At 39.6% G+C, this 24,456-nt stretch overlaps 1 protein-coding gene across 12 annotated transcripts in view; it reads right to left on the bottom strand.

Moving 5' to 3' along the window:
- Window positions 1–3,621: 3,621 nt before the first annotated feature.
- rapgef2b (Rap guanine nucleotide exchange factor 2b) overlaps window positions 3,622–24,456 on the bottom strand; it is a 171,366-nt gene continuing 150,531 nt past the window's right edge. For 6 of the 12 annotated variants that reach the window (XM_041796903.1, XM_041796912.1, XM_041796908.1 and 3 more), the window contains 15 exons: window positions 24,157–24,433; window positions 23,005–23,162; window positions 21,835–21,849; window positions 21,145–21,385; window positions 20,580–20,963; window positions 20,172–20,383; window positions 18,285–18,408; window positions 17,806–17,829; window positions 14,732–14,955; window positions 14,041–14,208; window positions 13,231–13,380; window positions 11,258–11,459; window positions 9,559–10,079; window positions 8,184–8,585; window positions 3,622–4,462 (listed from right to left, as the gene is read on the bottom strand). In XM_041796903.1, the coding sequence (XP_041652837.1) occupies window positions 8,212–8,585; window positions 9,559–10,079; window positions 11,258–11,459; window positions 13,231–13,380; window positions 14,041–14,208; window positions 14,732–14,955; window positions 17,806–17,829; window positions 18,285–18,408; window positions 20,172–20,383; window positions 20,580–20,963; window positions 21,145–21,385; window positions 21,835–21,849; window positions 23,005–23,162; window positions 24,157–24,433 (3,074 nt within the window). In that variant the 3' untranslated portion in view covers window positions 3,622–4,462; window positions 8,184–8,211. The remainder of the gene's footprint in view (window positions 4,463–8,183; window positions 8,586–9,558; window positions 10,080–11,257; window positions 11,460–13,230; window positions 13,381–14,040; window positions 14,209–14,731; window positions 14,956–17,805; window positions 17,830–18,284; window positions 18,409–20,171; window positions 20,384–20,579; window positions 20,964–21,144; window positions 21,386–21,834; window positions 21,850–23,004; window positions 23,163–24,156; window positions 24,434–24,456) is intronic. The other 6 variants (XM_041796905.1, XM_041796910.1, XM_041796904.1 and 3 more) reach the window with 5 other exon arrangements.

Raw genomic sequence — 24,456 nt, 5'->3', positions numbered from 1 at the left:
TTTTGAAAGTGTCTAAGCGACCTTTGGTAATTTATTGATTTTTCTATGGTTTTCAATGGTTTGGCATTTTTTTTCAGTCCGTGGTACCCAGCGAGTGCAGAAATATCACAAAATGAAAGAGCTAATATAAGAAACAAATAAAATAGGCTGGAGAGGTGGAAGAATTAGAGCTGGGACTCAAACTAATCTCACAGCTTGGGATATCAAGACAATAGAAAACAAGTAAATGAAAGCCGGGGCAGACTTCAATATCTGTTTTTTTTATTAACTCTGACAGCGCGGTCAGATAGAAAAGTATGAGGGTTACACTTTTCAAGTTGCTTCCATGACTTGTGCAAACACTAGACGGTATCTGGGGAGAAAATTTTCTTTAAAAACACAGAAAAAGAAAGACGTAGAAATGAATACGTGCTTTTAAACCTAGGTGTTGATTCTTTATGCAGTATTTATTGATTCCCAGCTTCATATAAACTGGATGTTGAGGCATAAACATAGTACATTTGAACAAAAATATAACCAATATTTACAATTATTGTATTAAAAATACAAAAACAACTGATACATACTCCACCAATTGTCTTTTTAAAAGACATACAGGTCAAAGTAGTACAAGAAAGAATGAAGAAAAGAAGTTTATCACCAGCTAAATGTACAATTCTCACTGACATCACACATCAAACGGAGTAGCAGTTCTACCTACTACACTTATCTTTACGCTTGTACATTTTTGTGCAACTTTTTGTTTTTCGAAATAGGACTCGGCCTGCTAATATGCACATTATCTTCAGAGTTTGAATGAAAGTGAATGATGCATGTCACCACTGTATTACAAACAAATTATTATTAACAATCTATCTGCAGCCATTACAAAAACGTACAATAACAAAAAGAAAAGAAACCCATGAAATCATTAGTGTGTAGTCACAGAACACAGTGGAAAAAACACTGCACTCATTCATCTTTTTCTCAGTCTGTAGGTTCAGAGACTGATCAATGTGATCAGTGCGACTCAGTGATACAAGAAAACAACAAAAAGTGTCTTTTCACTATCAGCTTTCTAATTGTTCTGATTGGCAGCCTTGAAAAAAAAAAAAAGGTTTCTTCATTCGTTGACTTCCCACCGGAGTCAGAGAAATAAAAAATCTTCAGTCACTTCCATCGATGGAGAGATATGATGGAAAACAGGATGCAGACGTGATGGATCTACACGCTGCATCTGTGCAGCTGTAACAAATGAATCTATGAGCACAACAGCAAGGAGGAGAGAGAGGTGTATGTGTGTACTGTAACATGACGCAGTCTGAAGCCAAAACAAAATGTTTCGCTTCATCTTGTACGGAGTCTTAAAAAACACGTTGGGGGAGAGTTTCTTGAATAAGGCATTTCACTCCGCTATCTTCTGATTCAAAACTGCTTAACAAAGCTGATTCATGACCATGCAAAGAAATGGATGCACTCATGGCATCATAAGGCGCTTTGGACATTCACAAAAAATGTGGCATATGGTCAGGCTGGATGAAAGCCAAATTTGAATTTGGGAGGTGTTTTGATTTAGAGGGGAAATGTGACATAAGACTCTGTACAAGATCATTTGTAAAGGTAGATAAAGTTCAGGGTACACTTAAGATTTACACACAAGTAGCTGCTGAAATATGCTGATGTTTGCCACCTTTCTTACTCAAATAAAAGCACAAGAGGCAACTCCTATTTTCATTCATTAATTCTTATTGGGTGATTAAATTTTCAGCTGACATTCATACCTGAAATTAGCTTTAGGTAACTTTATTTAAGATACACAAATTCACCATTAAAGCACCTGAAAGGAACTTTCAATTGTGTTGATTTTGGCACCCCCTGTAGCCAAAGCATGTCATATCTCTTTACTGAACTTGGACATATGTGAAGAGTACTGTCTTTTTAAGATTTATCTATTTTAGTAAGATTTAGTAAGGGGCTTTTATTCCTTCAATGTGATGGACAGGACTGTGGATAAAGCTGGAAACTGGAGAGAGTGGAGAAAGACATGCAAGAAAGGAGCCACAGACACCCCCTTTAGAGAAAACAGCCTCTCTGCATGTGGTGCTTTGACTGAACCACATCGCTACTGGCACTCTTTAAGATATACGTTCTGTACTTTTAGCCTTTATAATTCAATAATTAAAATGTGCAGTGTAATGTGAAGAAAAGGGATCCTCACACCTACCTTCCCAGTGGCAGAAGTCATTACTATAAAACACAGTAAAGAAAAGTGACCCTTGCTTCACTAGTCTTGTTTGCTTTTGTATGTCATAAAGGGGCATCACGTCTAATTTCAGTGTTTCATATCCAGTGAACTCCTCACAGGATCTTTCAGTAGGTGCTTGTTAGCATGCACATTAGCGCCTTATTTGCTCTTTATAAAGCCTTTAGTAGTGCTTTATTCTGCATGACTATATATGTTCTACATTATCAACTTAGACGTTTCCCTCTCTAACCACCTCTAGCATCAATTAGTATATGAAGTAGTTTACAGATCTTAACATGCTTGCTGTTTTGATAGATATCTGCCGTATTAATATTGTATCATTATACCTGCATGTATACATGAACACCAAGAAAAATCTAGGGTTAAAAATGAAGCCAAAGAGAAGTGCAAAAAGCTGCAGTTCCTAAGGTGACCACTTGAGGCTGGATCCAACAGTAAAGGAATCCCCATTAGATCCCATATTAAAATCTCCATAAAAAGGCAGTAATAAATGTTTACAGCATTATTTACAAAACAAATGTGGTATCAGTAGCTTATTTCTTTATTTGTACACACTGAAAAAGGGTAAATTTTTAAAAACGCATCCATGTTAATTTTATAAAGCCTAACATTTATGTGTACATTTATGTGTATATATGCAGGGCCATGGCTGAGATAGATGACAGAAGTATTGTGGCTGCTCTTCAGGAGGCTTGAGGCCCGCTTCACGCTAATTCCTTGCTAGTTTCTAGATTGACAAAGTTAGTTTTAGACAGCATTTCCAACCTGACACAGCCAGTAGTTCAGCTTCAGAATGCCTGTTCACAAACCAGTGGATGATGTCACAGAGACTACGTCCATGTTTTATACAATAGAGTTGTAAGCTGGCTATTGAGGGAAACTCTTAGTTAATTACCTAGTGGCTATAATTCAAAGTCTTGCATAAATGCGGCATTAATGAGTGCTTTATAAAGGCCTTTTGTGATACTAATAAGCATGCTTAATTAATGGTGAATGTGTACCTTAGTATAAATTGTTACCAACTTCCAGTTTGGGCAAAAAAAAGTTAAACTCCTGTGGTCAAATCTTCTCTCCTGCAGCTGCTCTGTGATTTTTTTTTTAATCTTTAGTAACCTTATGTACCTCTTGCCACCAACATAATAGAGTTAGCCATGATTTGCTCAGTTTTCAGTGGGTGGTCCATCACCTCTGTGCTTTTGATATCACCTTTAAACCAGTTACAAAACAGTGAGCAACAGTTTGATGGAGACTCTGATCAGAACCAGATGAGCTCTGAGGTGGACCGACAGTCAGATATGGTTCAATCATGCCCTGGTATCCAGGACAAATGTCTGGTAACAACTAGGATTGTGCTGAAAGTGCTTTTCTTAGAGATAAATTGTGTTTTTTTTTTTTTTTCTGAATGTTCTTGTACATAAAATGCACTGTGTCAGTACACTGTGCGTGTCGGCTCTCCTCATACATGTAGCTTTGACTTGAACCAACACTTGATAATCTTTTTCATGTGACACATGAGATAATACTGGATTCAGAGTTCAAGCACTCCAACAACAGGCGGCTTGTTTCAGTCCAGGCAGAAATGGGCTGACTTGGGCGTCTTTCTCTCGGCCCCCAGAGTGCAATCAATCAAAGAAAATAAAAATAAAAAAACTAGTGGGAATTTAGAGTCAAGTCAACCGTTTGTTTCTCTCCATCTTTAAACAATCGTCTTTTTTATTTGTTCTTTTTTTAGAAAGTAGAAAATGAGAAAGTGCAGATGGAGGTCAACACGTCATGATGCTGTTGTGTTAACATGTGTTGTCACTGGATTGGGGGGTCCATTCCAGTTTCCAACAGCAACGTCTATGTGGTTTGATGTATAAGAGGTTGGTCGACCCCCTCCCGGCACCAGTTAGGTTTCTGTAGTCTTTTATCCAAAGTGCCAGGTGTTTTTTCCATCGTGTTTGACCTTCTCGCCATCTCTTCTTCACAGTATTTTTTGCATGCAGGGTCTTTCAACCCCTTATGATGCTTTAAGGCAGGGGAGGGAGACGAGCAGAGGAGTCCCCCGATCAGGAGGGAGAGCCGCGTGGAGGAGGCAGGCACGTACGTAACTGATGATGAGTCCATTGGTCTGTCTGTCTCTTTAATCCTGCCCCAAACCGAAGGGACTTCAAGTTACTGCAAAAAGGACATCTTCCACTGTGGAACCTCAGACTGCTGACACCTGTTCATCCTCTGTGGGGAGAAAGAGGACACAAAGGTTAGCAGGGATGTAAACATGCCATATCTAAACATAAGTTTAAGATGTGAACAGTGTTATCTTTAATGACGGCACAAACAGCAGCAGTCACAATGAAAATCTGCTTTCTTACTGACCTCTAACCATAAATCACACTCATTTTACAGCCAAACATTTTCTCAGAGCTCCCCATCGTTTGTCAGATTGATTTCCTGCCTTCAGTTCATGTCAGTATGTGATGAAAATCAACCCGCAGCGACTTGAGAGTGACAGTGACAAACGCACGCGTTGTCAGTTTTATGATTTTTTTCAGTTTGTTATTGACAAGCTGTGAGCAGAGACCGTTTGGATTAAAAGATGCACTGACATTAAACTTTAAACCCTTCATGTCCAGTCTAACACTGCACATGAAGCTCCATTAGCCTCTGGGAGTGACTCTTCTTTGCAAAAAATGCCAAACAGTCTTAAAGTGATGTGGCAAAATTTAGTATGTGGACAAATAAATTGTTTGACATATTAGAAGAAAGGGGATTTGTAATCTTTACTTGATAATGCAAGTCAAGAGGAGATGGGAAAAAAAGGGAATGTGTGATGATCAGCAATGAGCATGAGCTGCAACTGAACCTGTGTCACTGCTGTAAAGACTCTTCTTAAGTAAATAACAGCCCTTCTAAATTTCCTTCTAAATCTTCTGTTTCCCACATCACTTTCTCTCTTTTTTGAATTTAACTCAGTCCAAACTGACCTACCTTCAATGTTTTTATTTTTAAGACAAACACTTGACTTCAGGCTTTTATATGCAAATGTTTCAGCTAATCATATTTTGGTACATAATGAGTTTGTTTTTGCTGTTGAAAATATCTCAATGGGACAAATCTGGCTAAATTAAGTCCCAGTGTAAGAGTTTGTTCTAACATTGCCAAGTGGTAAAAAAAGACAGTATAACCTGGACTCATGTGCTTTAGCTCACATGACTAGTGAATGGTAATGAAGCAGCAGATGTTTGTTTTTTTCCGTCCATGCCACTGTTGTGATCACGATATCTCAAGAATTTTCTTCAAACTTTCCACAAATGTCCAGAATAGGCTTAAAATTGCACAGTGAATGCCTGGCTATAGATTACATGCCACTTGCAAGATGTCTGGTAGTTTTCCCTTTTTTTTTTTCCTTTTTTTTTTTTTTTTTAAGAAAGTTCCCTCCCCCTCTGGTTTTTCAATAATTTGCACCCTGCTGATATAAGATCAGGCACTTACAAAGAGAAACTGTAGGAGACAGAGCAGAAGCGCCATGTGTAGAAGAGAGCACCGGTGTGCACGTACATTTGGACAATAGAGTTTAAATAATTAAGTAAAATAAAATTAAGCCACTTTTAACAAGCTGAAATTAACTGAAAGAAATACTCAGTTAATAATCTTTTTAAAAACTGTATTAACAATGTCCTTTTTTTCTAAAAGGAAAAGGCACACAGAGTTTAAAAAACACATTTACTACCCTTTGCTACCTTTTGCCACTACTTAGCTGATTCGCATGAGATTAGTATTACCTGTGGACCGCTGTGTGCACTGAAATATGTTTGGTTATTTGCCCTGGAATTGTTACTCTAAAAATTACAAACATGGTTCAATTCACACAGGATGGAAAAAACAGACATCCTGCGCAATTATTACAAATCATCAGAGGTCCCCTAGTAATACTAATCCTATGCAAATAGGGCTTTATGTGGACTTTCTTAAAAATGTGCATGAATAGTCACTCTGACTCAAGGATAGACTGAATACATTTTGGAGATACAAGGTCAAGAATCACAACAGCCCTTCTCCTGGACTCATGACTGTGCTTCCACTGGCCAGATATTGTCTTCCCGTACATATAACACAAAGCTGTAATTCTTGTTAAGGATGGTTTAATTTCCAGTTGTACCTTTAAGGATTCTTGTATTTATTGTGTTTTGTAACAGGATCTATGTGCCTATGTTTTCTATATTCTTAGGGTTTACATTGCTGCAAAACATTTTGAAGCAGAAGCTGAAACCAGTGGACTTTGGGGGTCAGAATCAACCATGTGACAGCCAAATGCCAACTACCATGAAGTATTCTTTGTTACCTGAGTTTTAGTCTGAAACTTTTTTTTTGTAAATTGAGGCAACACATCATCATTCGTGGTTTTTTCCTTGCAAATCAAGTCTGTTCCGACTCTCATTTGATATTGACATGAACAACGAAACTGCTAGAAAAACTGCCATGGCGAAAGATATTCTAAAATCAATTCATTCAGCTAACTTTCATTCCAACAGTTTTCTATCAAAGTTCTTCTAATGGATCATGTTTACCTTTACCTTTTCATATGCATATCAGACTAATTAGAGTTTAGAAACTTCTAGAAACACTGGACATAAACATGTATGAAAAGTGCATCTACAAAAACACAGAATTCATCCAGTGAGACTGCAGGCGAGTGAGGTGCGTGCTGGTGCAGGGGGATGGAGGTGCATGTTGTTCAGGCATTGAGTCTGCATGGGTGAGAAGGCCCTAACAGCACTGTGGCTGCTGATGGATGCATTCAGCACACACACAGTAAGAAAAGAGAAGAGTGTAAGAAGTGAGTTTCTGGTGCAACCAGTATGACTCATGCATGATGACATATTGTGGGTTAAAGGTGAGGGTCCCACTCCAAATGAACAATTCCCACATCATGAATTCTGAATGAGTGAGTCTCAGTTTCTGATTAGGAACAATGATGGAGAATTGTGGTTTAGAGTGGGACCAGTCCTCCTGGTGCTGGTGAGGCTGTGTGAAGAGATGGTCTGTCTCAGTTGGGGCTGGGCAATACATTGAGTCTTTTAGATATACTGATATTTCAAATGAGATAAAGGGTAAGAAAATATTGTATCAATACAGTTTATATTGAGTTTGATTAAAAAGATCATAGGCCTAAAATGCTCAGTAAAAAGAACAATAATATGACTACTGACTGCAATGTAAACTATTTTAAATGTTTAACCTACAAGGGGAGGTATCATCTTATTTTTCTGATTTTGTTTAGGAGCATTTTTATTATTAGAAAATAATCTAATGCTAATGACACTATTTTGATACTACAGCAACAAATATAGGATTCCAAAAACGCCCAATGGTGGGTTAATTATTGCTTTTATTATCAAGAGTTGCTGGAAAACCCAGCACACTGTCTAAATTGTGCAAAAACATTGGCACTGTTTGGAAAATTGGAATGAACTGTGAGGAGGGAAAGTTTAGGACAGAGCTGTCTGTCTTTTGGTCAAAAATATGACTGATGATCATCAAGTTTTTGTACTTGATATCACTGATCATAATAATAATGGAGATTTGATCATCTTAAAACAGATGGCATTAAAGAGTACAACCTAAATACATGAAAATGTTGTCACTACTTTATACAATCTAGTGAGTGGAAATTTGGATTGAACTTTTGGTAATTAAAATCAACAATTCAGCCAGTACTGGGTGTCTAGGACTTCTAAGTTTCCATTTATCAATATGGTTTCAATATAATTTAAATTATCCTAGATCCATACCAAAGTTTATTATTCTGGTGTATACTGTCTATTCCCATTCAGCTAAATAATACTGAGTTCTGATTTCTGGTGATATCGCCCAGCCCTAGTCTCAGTCCAGGTGTGAGTGTTCCCGTTGACATGCAGGTTCATTGGAAGGGGGGACCTGATAAATCAGTTTTTACCTGCCTGTTAACCCCCGTACACTCACTCTCATGGTCTGGAAGTCTCAGATGTAAGCTGTGCGCCTGGCTTTGGCTTCCTCAGAGCGATTAGTTTTGGGGACAAGGACTCACCCTCCTCTTCCTCCTCAGCATCTTCGTCCTCAGCTGGCGACCGTGTGCGATGGAGGCCACCCGCTCGCTGTTTCGCCCCCTGGTGGGCCGAGTGGGAGTCGGGTGACTGGGTAACCATACGTGAGCGCTGCAGGGCTGTTGTGTAGTCTGGTGGCCGACGGCCTGTGTGCGTTGTCGTCGATGTGGGAACGGGCGTGGTCGGGTGCTGCCCTTCTGCGAGGTCAGAGATGGTCAGGGCGGTGTAGCCGGGGGGAGTTGGGGGAGGCTCACGGTAACGACTTTCTTTCCGTGCTGAAGGATACAGAAAAGATAAATATAATGAAGGGTCTAGGAAACAATTTTTATAAAAAACCCTTCCCTTTTCTAAACTAAAAAATTTAAGATAAGAGAAGGAAAGTTTGAAAGTGGAAATCTACTGAATCCTGAGTGTTTCAAACCCACAGGATGCACCAGAGGAATAATTTCTTCCATTCTAGTGCATGACTGTTAAAAGTTAGATGAAAGATCAGTGTCTATAGTGTAAACCAGAGACCTGTCACATAATACCTTAAAAACAGGAGTAAATAGTTAGTCTTGCTGTACCAAAAGGTAAACAAGTCCACCTACCGACACCTCCAAGGAATGACTCAGAGTACAGGAGTTTTCAAATGTATGCAAAATATCAGAAAGCATCACTTATGGTAAGAAACACTTTGATATTTTCTTCAATTTAAACAAAAACATGCACTTCAGATTTAAAAATAGTTGGTCATGGGTAATATCAGGATATTTCTGAGTTTATTATGTGTACAAGAGGAAGCATCTCAACAGACGAGCGATACCAACAAAATGGAGATGGCCAGAACATGTTATAATGGTGCTAAAACAAAAGCTGAAAGACTGGATGAGAATTGTTTGTAAAGGTGCAATCAACCCAGGAGAGTATTCTAGAGATTATGCTCAATTTACAAGTCTTTTGTGTGTTTTGAGTGTTTTCTTGATGTTGATGATTACCATTTCTTATCAGGATGTGATCAAAGACTGTGATCAGTTCAGATGATATAAGATTGGATCATTAAATAAAACTCCTGTAGACTGAGTCTGACTTAAAAACTACAATTTACAGGTTACATCTCAAATTAAATCTATACAACACCTGGAGTGTAAGAGTGAATGGTTGTCGTTTTTGCCTGTGATAAAAAATCAAAAGGGTTGAATATTTTTCTTGTAAAATAAAAAACGATTCAGTAATCAAAACAACAGGATTGTGAGCCGAGAAACTCACAAAGAAGTCCTTTACCCCCAGCGGTGATGGGTGATGGAGATGGTCGCCCGAGCTGCTTGGCCTCCTCTGACCCGGTGGAGGTAATGCTACTGGTTTCTGGGTCTGCGTTCACGTCCTTTCCTCCCCTCCTCTTAATGGTTCCCGTGTCTCCTTCAGAGTCCTCCCCCCAGTATGCCGCTGAGGATGACGAGGAGCTGGCAGATGCCCAGCTCCCCCTGGCCTGAGCTGCCCACAGAGCAGCAGGTCCTCCTAATAAGGCCTCTGGGCCACCGGGAGGGATGCCACCGCTGCCTCCTCCTCCGCCGAAGGCCAGAGTCTCCCAGCTTCGCCCCTGCTGCATTGTCTGGATGTTGTCATGGGAACCAGAGGAGCAGGACGTCCAGGAGCCACGGCCGCTGTCTGCAGCATCAAGGGAAACGCGATCGCCCTGATCCTGAGTCAGCTCCTCTGAGCTGGGTGAGGACAGCACTGTTGGGCAGCCAGTGTAGATCCCTCGACAGTCCTGCATCGATGAATACGATCTGTGATAAGACATAAAGTTTGAGGTCAGGTAAACGAAACAGTCAAAGCAAACAACTGCGTTTCTTGGTATAGAGATGAAGCCTTTCATACATAACCTGCTAAATGAACTAGGCCTTTATATGAATCAGGCTTATACAGGCTACAATTTTTCTTTCTAGGTCACTCAGTTTGATCAGTACAGCTTTTTATGGTCTAGTATGCCTCATTTTAATCTGCTTCTATTGTACCTAAAGTTTTTGCTTTGGGCTCTTGGTGCAAACTAAAAACATACTATTACCTTCATTTAAAGCCCTGCAGCGTTTCAGTAGACAGACTCCCTTCATGTCATATCAAGGCTTTCATAGGGGTACATCTTTAGAGGGCTGTGGAAACTTGAGTAAGTTTCAAAGCTTCTTAAAGCACTTTACATTTTCTACTGCCATTTGGTTGCATTTGCTTATATACCAGCTCATCCTGACACAGCCTAAATACAAATGTATTACTTTAATGACTCGAAATTCTGATGCAGATTAGTAAAGGTGACAACATTTAATCGTTTAGTTGGCTAATTGCATACTTAAAATTAGGGCTGGGCAGTTAATGGAAAATTAGATTAAATCACAATATGGCCTGCTGCCATTTTCAAATCGCAAAAGGTACAGTATTTCTTTGACCTGAAATTTGTGTTAAAACACCAGTTTTAAACTTTTTTTGCAGCAGAGATGTTATTCATGACATATCATTCAATCATAAGAGTGCCTTTTTTTTTAGAATAATCAACAAAAAAGATCCTACCTTCTTAATTTTTCTACTTTTTGTCCTATTAAATATGAGAATGACAAAACCCCTTCAATGCAACATTTCATATCCAGTTGGCGATACGAGTCAAAATCATCAGAATATGATACTTTTAAAGAAGTGTTTAGCCCTAGTTTAGGAATAAAAGAAAGTTAAGGAATAATCACATTTCAAATTGCAATCACAATATTGGGGGAAAAATCACAACTACATTATCTTCCAAAAATTTTCAGCCCTACCTCCAATTAGCATTAAAAGGAATTGTGGAATAACAGTATTGTTGAGTTTATAAAGCAATCCTTTTTACTCTTGACCTGTATTTAGGACCAGCCCCCCAACCATCATTGAACTCCAGCTCAAACTTTAGGATTTATGACAAAAGAATCCTGAATGTTCTTACCCAAGGCTGTACTGGTCGGGATCGGTGGTGGCTCTTCGCTCTAGCCGTGCTCCCCCGATGTGCGAGTCCCCGACCCCTCCAGAGTGACGTAGTCTCCTCTCCTCCTGGGCCATGTCAAAAGAGGAGTTACTGACGAGGCTTGAGCGAGAGGAGATCTCACTGTGACCAGAGTCTGAGTAGGCATCTCCCATCCTGTTGTAACCTGGAAGACAATGATAACCAATTAAAGCTGGATCCTTCCACTACAGTGAAGAGAAATTACAAAAAAATGGCAAAAGTACCTGTGACAAGTGGATTAAAAATAGAATTTAAATGCTTTAAGTATGGTAAAGGGCTTCCACAAGGGCTGTAAGAGCAAATCTACAGAAGGATGCGCAAAAACATCAGAATTGCTTATGGTGGGTGAACTTTTTTATGCCTAAACATAAATCATCTCTATTTCCATATCTTGTCTGAGTCTGTCTTTTCAAACGAGGCATCACAAAGACTGCAGGGTAATTGTAGACTGTGTTTCCAAGTTAGCCACCCGGCTCTTTAGGGATGAATGCATGAAATTCTTACTGAAACAGCAGTTTAACACGCTGTTCAGGGTTTAAACACAGTGCTGAACAGTGTGGAAAAGTAACATAATAAGCGCAAAGGGACTGGGAGTTGCACAACAAAGTCCTGCAAAGAATAGAAAATCACTGAAGCTGACTGCTGACACATGTAAGTACATATTTTCTAGTTATAGACGACTGTCAGTGGGGCATTTACAGTAGCTCAGCTGGAGAGTTTAATCGCCGGCAGGTCATATATTCCCGCTGCTTTCAGCAAAAATGTCTCCAATAAGCTCTTTAAAACCTTTATCTAAAGAATTTAGCTTGAAAGAAAGGAGAGAAAGTTAAAGAGAATATTTCAAGAAGCTTTGACGGTAAAGGTGTGGAGCAAACATGAGTGACAGAAGTGCAGACCGATGAGGATATGCCAATACTTAATGACATAACAATTAAGCTCAGGATCCAAGCAATCTCTTAACACCTTTGATGATCCAGCAGTGAAAAAATGTTTCTAAGTCAAGACTATCTATCTGACACCGCTGTATAAAGCAAAGGTGCAAAGAACCAGCATGCAGTTCAGTTAAACCATCAGGCCCAGCAGCTTCGAATGTCAGAGGAGACTGCTTGGAGAAAAGTAAAAGGCTGTTAGATCTTTTTCTTTTGCTGGTAAGAGTTATATTTCTGGATTGAGGAAGCAAACTTGCTAGTTTTTTTGTACCATGGAAAACTAAAAACAGTGGATTTTAGTTGCTGAAGTTATTTTGTATATGGTGGAACATTTGGGCCTTTAACTTTATGGCCTTTCACCCTTGCAAATTCAGCTTTTGTTTCCTCTTTTTTTCCCTTTATACGTCATCTATTCATATGTTGGTTTTATTGTTATTGTTTTAATGTCCCTTCCTGTGAGCTCACCCAGACCAGCGTCTAACATTCTCAAACTTCTGAGGCAGCAGTGTGAGAATGTCAGCCCATCCCAAGCATGGACCAACTATCAGAGCGTCTACTTCCCCGCTCCTCTCTCAGCTCCGCTCGACTCTGCCTCTCTTTGCACTGGAGACATTTGATGTTTTTTTAAACAATAAATAAGTGCATTCATAGGTATTGGCCCTGTAAGTGATTGAAAGCGATTTAACATCAGCTCCATAGATTGAAATTAGTATGAGTATTTTTCAACCTGAAGTTTTGGTCTATTATTATCCTTACTTGTGGCAAGGACCATGTGATGGAAACTCTATTTTCACTTTGTCCTGAAAAAGCTAAAACTATTCCAAAAGTTTAACTTAAGAGGAAAATCCCAATAATTTGACATCGAATCTGAGTCATAATGCAATGCCTACTTTCAGCCACCAGGAGGCATTTGAGGAACATATTCTGACAGCGGGAAGGAGCCTGGAGACTGGTGTGAGAGGGAGGGAGGGGGGATTATTGGCTTACCCTTCTTGGGTGAGCTCTGGGGGGAGGTGGGAGGAGAGGAGAGCTGGGAGGAGGCGTTGGACACGGTGTCCTCTGGCTGCCTGCGGTGCCTTTCGTTCCCCTCTTCTGACAGAGACAGGATCTTCTTCAGAGACTGAGGGGAACTGGTGCCTGTGGACATTTGAGGGAAGATGAGCAGAATTAACATGAGGAACACAGCCATTCCCTGAGGGGGGCTGGGATGCTAAACTGCATTGTCTGGGATTTTTTTTATTGTCATTTGCTTGTTTGTCAGACAGCCTCTGGGTGGCAGCACTGTCATAAAAAAGCTGAGAAAGGCTCCCTGTGCTTTGTCTGCAAATAACAAGAGGAGGGAGGCGATGGTGGCTTGCAGACAGACAAGTAAACAGTCCAGAGGCTTATTTTCACTCGGTCCATAACAATACTGGCATGCAAATTTATCAAAACAACAACAACCACATATGTGTTCCTGCAGGGATGACTGTAACCACTATTACTGAATAATGACTGCTTAGAAAAACCGAGGTTTTAGCTAAACCTAACAGACATTGCATTTTAGCTGCTGATGCTGATTGTTGGATGAATTTCATTAGAAAATAACAGTAGCATTCATATTTATTATTGATGTATTCAACAAATAATATCTACATGCACTTTTCTATCCTTATTTGTATCATAAGCTTTTTATAGTACCCCTCAAAGTCCAGAAATACCTCTAAAATAAAAGTGATGATACAGCGTAAAAACAATGATGAACAAACAGCACTAGAACTAAAATGAATGATTCCAAGTTTGCAATGTTTATCTCACCGAAAGGCGGCAGATCCTTGACTGGCACTTTCTTTCGAGAGGGGTAAAGGGCAACTGCAGGGACCTGGAGCGCCTGGCTTCCTTTGGCTAACTGGCCCCTTTGCTGGCTGGCAGCTCTGGATACAACTGGCGACGTGTCTGGCCGTTTCCCACCGGCATTCTTGGGCACTGTGACAGGTGAAAATATTGAGCAAATTTCAATTCCCCCAAAGCCTTTTAGATTACAGGCTTAAACTTGAATATATGTGCTGACATGTATAAGAATGTAAGAATTTCTCATTTAGTTAAAAAAAGACTAATAATGGATCGAAAGCCTTTTCAGAGTCAAAATGGTGCTTTTGCAAGCATGAGATAGACTATTTGACCACTTGTGCTTTTCTTCTGTTTATCAATGCATTAGCAGCGAGCAGAGTTGGCATTAACAATGGGAAACTGGCCTAGTTGTTCAGTTATTTGCATTCTGTGCCAAATGTTCCTCAAGCAAGACTGAGTCTCTTGAAAGTTCTGTGTTCCCACCCTTTTAGTCTCTGCTATAAATCCTGGAATCATTTGTGAAAAATATGAAGAAAGGATGGCAGTAAAAGGAGTAAAGATAGTTTGTGTATTTCTCTTTAAAAATTATTTTCTTTAACTTGTTAAATTTCGACAAATTCCTGCTTTGTGAAATAACTGGGCAAAATGGAAAACTCACATGTGCTAATGGAGGGTTCACACTGCATGGAGAGTGTCTGCAGACTCTCCTCATTCGTCTCCAGGCTGAGGTTGGACAGATACTGTTTGACCTTCCTGGCCATCTGCGCGTCCTCGTAAAGCTTTTTGGCGTTCAGGAAGGAGCTGCGTCGCACCCGCTTCTTGTGCCCGCCTGTCTGGGTGACGTCGAGCACTGCCGCATTGGCACTACCCTGGCTCAAAGACCTGGTTGCACGTAGAGTCACCCACACAGATAAAGGTTTACAGGGAAGGACGCAGACAAAGACACAAAACAAAAACAGAGATTATAAAAAGAAAAATTACTGCATTGCTTTACTGTGCATCTAACACTATTATGCTAGCAGGGAGTTTAAACTTAAGACATGCAGAGAGCAGTTTGAGGTATTCTCTCAACTCCAAAACATTCCAGTCATTCCAGGCAGCAGAAGGGGGGTGAGGAATGATGGCTGTAGTAAAAACGACAGGGGAGTAGAAAAAGGGGGAGTTCTACTAGTGAAGCACGCTCATAGTTTACATTTCAGTGGCCTGAGTCAGAGCTGACAGAAGTAGTAGTAAAAGCTTGGCTTGCTCATGAACTGAGTCAGAAAGTACAGAAAACAAAAAGCTAAAGCGTGAGTCAATGAAAAGTCATGCTTTCTCTTATCAATGGGAGGCATACGTTCCCAGAAAGTCTTAGAGAATAAACATACTTCTGTTAAGATACTATTAAAATAGAGAATTCCTGTGGAGGCACATTTGAGGTAATGAATCATGTCGTGATCACTGCGTTCATACGTTGTAATTATAACTTAGCACCTTATACTTTTAAGACGCAGATTATAATTACAACAGCGGTAGAGTTATAGATCTTGTACTTCTGATGTTCTCTAAATGATGTGCTATACATGCCTTAATTACCGCTACACCTTTTTCTGTTGTTAGGCATGGCAGCTGCAGAACCACCCTAGGTGAATGGGCACAGGTAGTTTTGTGTAATAAGGAAACCTCAGGCTTACTGTGGGCGTCATTCATGGTGGCCTGAGGCAATTTTACACTCTGAATTTAGGCTCAATGAAGAGGCAGGAATTCAATGTTAAGTACACACATTTTGGATGAATGACAGCTGAAAATTTCTGTAATTGCATTTTTAAGTATTAAGGCTGTGCCAGTGTGGGGAAACCTGAGAAAAGTTAAGGTAAAAAAAGTTTCTTAAAGTTGCGACTAGATTGATTTCAATTCAAGTTTTGACAACGATTAGTGGTTATTGTAATTATCTCTGTTTTGTGGGAGAGTAAATTTATGGGCTAACAGATTCATCACTGATCTACACAGAATTGTAGAATATTTGCACTGAAATGTCTATACCAATAAACATGACTACTCCTATGTTATATATTATTAATTTTAAAACTGCAATGAGACATACTTTGTTATGGTGGCTATCATGTTGGAGCCACTGTGACAGAAATGACCTGTTCCACAGCCATGGAAGCGTTGGATGTATTCATAATCCAAATACTGATGAAGAGGGAACAGCTATTGAAAGCTGTCCTTCTATTGCTGGGCTTCATTCATGTTTAGCCCTGCTAACTCTTGATGGGCCAAGACAAGTATCTGCACCTAACTCAGCGTCCCAACATCCATGACTCTACCCTCCAAAGATGGTCATTAAAATTATACCATAAGGTGTATTTACTTAACAGTAAACTTAGGGATGCATAATATTGGATTTTTGCTGACATCAGATACACTGATATTTATGCATTCATTTGAGCTGATACAGATACAGAAAGCGATACTAGAAACTTCAGTACTTAAAACACAATTAAAGTTTAAGAAAGAATAAAATAACAAATTTCAGTCCTTAAAACAGACTTTTAAGTTTAAGGAATGATGATGAGTTGACATAGGCCTGTTGGTCCAGCCTAAAAGTCCACTAACTATCTTTTTGTACAGCCAATGTTTATAGCTGATTTAAGCATATTTTCACAGCCAAAGTATTGGTTGTAAATATTTGCAGAAATGTACATATCTGTCAATACCGATGATTCACTTTTTAAGATAATATCTGCAGATACTGATATCATGTAGATAACATTGTGCATCCCAAAAAAATGTTACCCCACTATTAACAGCTTTTCTTCCTCATTATATGAAATTCATCAGTGAAACCAAAACATTGGTTTAGGGTTTGAAAATACACTTTATAGAGTGCTATTTATTGTCGAACAATGATGGTGTACGGTCAAGTTAATCTCAAGCATGTGCTGGTCTCTTCCTCTCTCTTTCTGCAACACCATGTCAAAGCATTGGCTGCTCAACATGAACATCTGCTGGAAGCCACTGCCTGTCACAGGAAGTTTTTCTTGCCATTGTAACTCCTGTAAATGTTGCTAATTGCTGTGCTTGTGGTGGATTAATGCTGGGTCTTTGTAAATCACATAACAAGGTCTAGACTTGCCTGCTTTGTAAAGTAGTTATGAATTGGGGCAAAACAAAGATTGAATGATTGATTTCTTTAGTGAATGCAGGGTGCTTCTCAGCAGTAGTGTACATATAGCATCTTCCCAGTAACTACTGTGTGCACAAAGATGTCCACTTTGACCACAAGAATGTAAAGTATGACAGAAACAATTAGTATCCAGAATCTGTCTGTTTGAAGGTTTGATATCCAGATAAAACCTCAAAGACAGGTACAGTTCTGAAACTGAAGCTGCATGCAGACTGTTGGTTAAAACAACATGCCAAATAAAGGTCACATTTGCTAAAGAAAAGGTTGGAAAACAAAAGCAAATGTATTTATTTGATGTGTTTCGTGTCTTTAATCTAGCTTTTTCGGCACAACAGCCGTTTTGATGTTGTGTAAATAGAAAGTAAAATATTCCTACATAATCTGATGTTAGCATAAGTGACCTCTGTTTCACCCATTGCTCTTTTGTTAGGTTCAGGCAGTGTTAGTAGTAGGATTCAAATCAAACATGTTAGTAGGAATGACAGGTTTCAGAAAAGAAGCACACACATTGGCAGAAAAAAGGGCCCAGAGGATGCAGGGAGTGCACAGGTCACCAAACTTACCCTAAACTCCTCCATTTCTTCTTCCTAGTGGTGGAGTGCCATGAACAGAGAAGCATGGAGGGGCAAAGGGTGGACGATTAAAGAGAAAAAGAGAGAAGAGACAAAGCTTAGGACAGGAAAGACCACCAAGATCACCAAAGAGAATTTCACCAGAGACCCACGTGAAGAGGAAATCAAATGGTAACACCGCTTAGAAGTGACATCATTAGACAAAGACACACTTTCACAGAAGCACTGTGCAACAATCTTATGCCAACAATGTGTACAGGGAAACAGTTGCCAGAGGAAACATTTGCCAGAGGGAACAGCTGCTTGAAAGAAAAGAAAGCGCGATGCAGAAATCTTTACTGAATCTATGTGAACTGTCTAACCCCACAGGACAGAGCTCGGTTAGTCACTGCAGAGCTGGGTGACCTACAGAGGAGGTGAAGGCAAATTAATCATCTAAAATCTGGCCTTGTCTTTGAACGGGTTCTTACCTGGTCCTGAACATGAGAGCTGGGTCCATGTTGACGGAGGCCATGCGACCAACGTGGCGAATTTCTTTGGCAATCATCCTCAGCTTCTCAAAGTTCACCAGGCCATCCACTTTAGAGTCGTTACCTTAAAAACAAGAGGAGAGGGAAAGTGAATATAATTCACTGATAAATTACATGGGGGATTAAATTAATAATGACAACAGGGCTGCAGGAATAGATATTACAGTGCTCAACAGCGCCACAGCTACAGATTTAATTTAAATTAATGACTGTAATCTTTTCTGTTTTGTCAAATCTTTAAGTGACTGTAGCAAAGAAATTATGAATTTATTATAAATCTCATGTTAACTCCAAGGTGTCTTCAAAAGCCACCACATACAAAGCTGAAAAGGTGAAATCAAGAAAACTCTGTTAATTTGAAAACTTGCTGGTAAGATAGCGACATCTAGCATTCCTTAATCTGCATTTACTAACTTATGACTACCTATTCCTTTCTTTTTAGGATTCTTTTTGGGGACTGTGCCTTTATTTGAGACAGGAAATTACGGAAGAAAGTGGAGGAGAAGACATGCACCAAACAGCGCCAGGATCAACCAGCAACCAGTGCAGATTCTAGCCTCTAGATATGGGCACCTGCTCTACAAACTGAGCTAAACCAGCACTCATGACTACCTGTTTCAACTGTATATTAGTATTCTGAAATACTAGAACATCCTTTTGTAGTAAAACAGCCAAAATAAACCTATCAGAGACATTTTCAGAGGATTGCAAATGGATGCCTGGCCAAAAAAGTATATCAAACAAAAAGCTGAGGTGCTTTTTAAAATTCTTTCTCTTTTAGTCCTGCCTTGTCTGAGGTCTAAACTGAATTGGCTGCTGTTTCTCATTAAGCTTCTGTTGATCCAAAGGCTAGACCAACTGAAACCACTGAGCTAAAACTATTCATTTTAGTTTCAAAAACCAGTGTGCATTTTCTCCATTCTTTTGGCTATAAATACATAGGATGGTGGGACCACTTTCTTATACCTCACACTGAGAAGATTTAAGTAGGTAAAACCAGTCTAATGTAGGTTAAGGTATACTTACTCACTGGGTAAGCTAAAATGATAAGTTAATGGCTGACAAGGCAAATAGCGAGTCATTTTAAGGATTTTGGTGTGGGCAATTAGATTTTAGGAGGCTATAGTTAGCTTTAGCAACCACTGGTTCTGTCCCTGGAATGTCACTGGTGCTGCTATTTGCTGCCATAATCCATTAGAGTGTAATAAATCAAGATATTGTTATTATTTGTGTTGCAAATATGTTTACCATTTACAGTGTTGTCTCAATTTAGTAACATAAACAAAACCAATATATTCTTCTTGCCGAAATATTTGTTTACAGAATTAGCATGGTAGCACTGCCTTGCGCTAAAGCTAATGAATTTTTCATAATACAGTCCAGCACAAGTTTCATGAACTAACGTGGGCCATATCTAATATAATACATAAAATTTGGTTGCCGGACAATCAAAAATGGACTGTGGGCTGCATTTGTCCCCCCTGCCATAGTTTGGACACCCCTGCTTAAGGTATTACCTAGGACCTCTGCAAATGATTTTTGATCCAAATAATCAGACACAAAATGACAAAGAGGGGCAGGATAACTATTTTTGTGTTAATCTGGATAGCCTGACTCAAAACTAAATCAGAAAAAGGAAATGTGCCACTTTCATTCCTACAGTTTCAATTCCAAATGAACAATTCATAAAAATTCAGAATGGCAATGACAACTATAACACATAAAAAGAAGTTCAAAATATACAAATCTTCCTCTGAGAAGGTTATATCTGCTGTTTATTTTTCTATAGATAATTTTTTACTTTCTTGTGAACTGAACTGTCTGTACCTTCGTGTAGGAAGGTGAGGTCCTTCTTGATGACGGGGAACAAGGGAATGATTGGAGGCTGGAGGTTCTGATTGTTGAGGACATTTCTGTACTTGGCCATATTTCTTGAGGGGTCAAAGAGGTCCTGCAGGTCTGAGAACAACTTCTCATATTTACTAGGAAGTTTCTCCCATGTTCCCCTCAGTCTGGAGACTGGAGCCAGGTTCAGACCGCTGTGGAAGGAGACAATATTAACCAATTGGAACAATTTCTGTGTATTCTTGGTCAGTTTCTTTCAGCAGTTGACTAAAAAACAGCAAAAAAGCATCCTAGAACTCATTCTTGAACAAGTAAGATTACCAAAGGGACTTGAATCTAAAATACAATAAAATGCCACAATTAACACCTTAGATATTAAACAGTCCTGACCTGATGATAGCAAACATAGAGCTGAAGTTCTTGCATTCTCTGCAGTGCAGTGCAATCTTGATGAAGTGTTTGACCGTCTTCATTCGTTTGAGCTGGTTGGGCTCCCGCGTCACTTCTGAGGCCACCCAGAAGGTTTCGTGGTTGATGGCCTCCTCGAAGCGTTTTAGGCTAGCTGAGCCTGTCTTGGACCGTAGCTTGAACAAGTCATCGATGTATTCAGTGGGCTCGATGGCACAGAAAAGTTCAAAGGCCCGCATGGAGAGTTGTGTGGCGACCTCCACTGTGCTGAGCTGTAACAAAGAGATCTGTCCTTCTCGCAGGAGGTCCTGAGCGTCCTCGTCTGAACATAACGTCTCTGTCTCCATGTTGCTCTTCAGGTAGTATCTGATTATAAAGTAAAATGTGTTTAGTTAGTAGGGTGAAAATACGCTTTTTTAGCAGACAAATACTCAGCATCAAGAAAGATCAAAATGAGTAATTGAGAAAAACAGAAACAAGACAGAAAGGAGATTAACATCCTTTGCAGCATCCTTGGATTTGCCAATCCAAATAAATAAGTCATTACCTGCCACTCAGTTGAATCCGGTCTGCGAGCTTTGACAGCTGATCTGGTAACCGCCTCTGTTTGATGACGCCCTCGGGTGTGACGGACACTTCACACAGTGAATATGCATCTGCTGCTGCAGTAAGAGCAAACTCCCTGATAGCCTGAGCCACCACCTCCTTCGCCGTTGTGTCTTTCCCGATCATGATGTATCGAGACTGCTGGTCGGCCTTAAAGACTCGTAACACCTGATCCGACATATCTGTGAATGACCAGAACAAATGGTGAGCATATTTGTTTATCTTCAGCCAGGTTTCAACTGAGAGAAATTAACAATTAATTAGATTACAAGTCAAGATTGTTTTCCAAGTTCTATCAAAACCCATTCCATTTCCCCAGATTTACTGTTCATAAAATCCCAAACCATCTCTCCCTTCTTCACGAGTTTGATCAGAAATAACCCTGCAGCCCATATGACCTCAAATCTCCATTACAAAACCATCACCCATGTGCCCACAGAAAATGTAAAGATCAGCAGTCAGAGTAATGCTGTTAACTTTATTGGATTAGCGATCCCAAGCATGAATGACGATCAACTGAGTTTATGTAACATGTACAAACTGCAGCTGATTAACATCTGCAAGTCTGACAGCATCGACAAAGACATGACTGTGCTCAGAGGAGAAGGATCATGAGAGAGAACATACTTACTCGGTATGACTGGGACTGAAAGAACATAAACAACATGTGATGGACTGTTAATAAGGATTGAGACCATATTTTTACCACAGCTGACAGAGTAATACAACTTAATGTAGGGCTGAATGATGTGGCTATATATGCTGCGATTTCCCTCACCACTAAGAAAGGTACCTTGTCTATTTATTGATTGTGTTAGCCAATTTCAGCCTTTGTTAAGGACTTTGAGATACAGATTCACAGAATAACTACTATTAATGTGAGAAAATGCCTTGGTCTTAAGGTGTTAAATTATCACAAATAAGGTCATTATCAGTTTATACTAATGTTTTAAAGCCTTAGTTCTTTTTGTCTTTATTTTCTTATAGGAAACCAATAAAAAGACCTATGAAGAGGGAGAGAGAGTGGCGATAGCTGCAGGATCAGGCGTTTAACCTGTGACCAGTGAAACAAGGACTATAATGGACTGTACAGGGATGCATGCGCTACCAAATGAGCTCAACCTGTGCCCCTAGTTAAACTGACTTTAAATTATGTCCCGATTAAGTCACTTTTCCTTTTACTGTAAAGACTTGACAAACAATTTGACTTCAAAGTTTGAATTTATACTCATGATCTAAAGGTGGCTCAGGTTTCTAATGCCTTGATCCAACACAGACTAGAAGAAATCAAGAGAAAAAAAGACATTTTGGTGACTACTTTGTGCAAACATCCACTGGTAAGCTTTTCTGATATGATCACAAGCTAATAAAACTAAACTAAACAGGGGCGTTGATGGCTCTGGGGTTAGATTGCCTCCCCTGTACAGAGGTTATATTCCTCCAAGTAGATGATCTGTGTTGAAATATCATTTTCCCTGTTCTTGATTTCTACTCTTTCTAATATCCTATACATAAACAAAGGAAAAATGCTAGTATGGTATCATAATGCTGGATCCAAGCTCAGGGGATCCATAATTTATAAATCGAAATTTTTGAAGACAAGCGAAAAGCATTTTCATGGTGTGATAAGGTTTAACTGCCTATTAATAACCATCCAAAAAAGATATTTTTCATTAAAGACATAATTACTGTTTTTTTTAGTTCCTATTTCCCCCTTATAATATCAATGTTTGTAACAGATAATACTAAAGCGATTTAATAGTTCTATCTCATTACATCCACACAGCTGTTCATTACCCACCAGGCTGGTTGTTGAAGTCGAGGATTCGATGATGTGACTGCAGGAGGTCTGGGTTTGACGAAGACAGGTTCCCGCTGACTGGCAGAGGTGGAGGGATCTGTTTGGACTGCTTCATCCCCACTATGCTGTCATCCTGTGATTGGCCCACGCAAACGTCGCTATGGAAACAAGAGGGAGAGCATGGGAGGGGTGATGTGGTAGTTCTGTCAACAACAGGCAGGGGGCGATATTTGTTGGCAGGAGAAAGAAGCTGTAGACACCTCTGATTGTGCAATGTATTGTCTGCATTAAAGATGCATTCATGCACATTTCACACCTAACAGTCTGTGATTGTGTCTGTGACGGGATCATATTTGGATCAGTGGGCGGAAATGCGGATTTCAGATCCCCACCTGGAGCTGGATCATAACATCAAAGAGAATAGGATTCTCACTGTCTTCATGAGCTAAAAACCCAAGCCAGTGCAAAAAATAACCTTAACTTACCTCACAGTTTATTCTTAACGTCATTATAACCATGTTTTTTTTTTTTTAACCTTTTTTAAATATCTGCTGCTGTTTTAACATGCATTAATGCACCAGTATTGTAGACATCAAGGCCTGACTTTATGCCTTAATTCCCATTGTAATTCCACAAATATCAGCATATGGGAAAGAGCAGTGTCACTGGTACGCAGAAAAAGACAAAGTTACCAGAGGGGATCAAACTTTTTATCTAATGACAACAAAATATGAGCTGCAATCCATTCAGATATGTCTGATTTAGCTCAGCAAGTCATTGATCAGTGGTGTTTGTTTTGCACTATCAATGTACCACATCATAATTCCTAAAAAATTACATTTCTGATTTTTTTTTAAGTGAGAAAAGTGGAGTCTTTCCAATCACTCAAAATCACTGCATCTTCTCTGCACAGTAAACAAAAAAAAGTTTTGACTCTCTGAATTCACAGTCTTTGATATAATTTAAAATAAACCATAATCACAGCAAAATCACAAAAATGGCCTTATGCAGTAGACTGACAACATCTGATTTTACCTACTATCACCATATTTATCTGTAAACATGGAAAGCTACATAATGGCTTTAACAATCAGTGATGCTTTCTTTTTCTATGTTTTGAGACAGCATCTATATAACATCAGATCTTCTTACTTGTATGGTTTTGGAGGCAGGATGCTGGTGAGCGTCTTGTCAAAGATCTTCTTCAGCTTGTTTCGCCCTCCAACCGTGTTGGTCTTTGCCTTTTTGCTGACCTTCTCCAGGCCCATCACCTGCTCCACATCCACCGCCAGGTCGGGGATGGAGTATCGGCTCGCTTTCTTGATGTCTCCGATCTTTGGAAGGTGGGGTGCTCCGTTCTTTCTGTCATGTTCCTCCTCACCATCCAAGTCGTGGTCTTGGTCTGGCCTGGTTAGCAGCTCTTTAAACACTAGAAATGAGAGAAAAATGATG

The sequence above is a fragment of the Cheilinus undulatus genome, linkage group 10, assembly GCF_018320785.1.
Source record: "Cheilinus undulatus linkage group 10, ASM1832078v1, whole genome shotgun sequence".
Taxonomy (NCBI): domain Eukaryota; kingdom Metazoa; phylum Chordata; class Actinopteri; order Labriformes; family Labridae; genus Cheilinus; species Cheilinus undulatus.
This window is presented reverse-complemented; position numbering and strand designations above follow the sequence as displayed.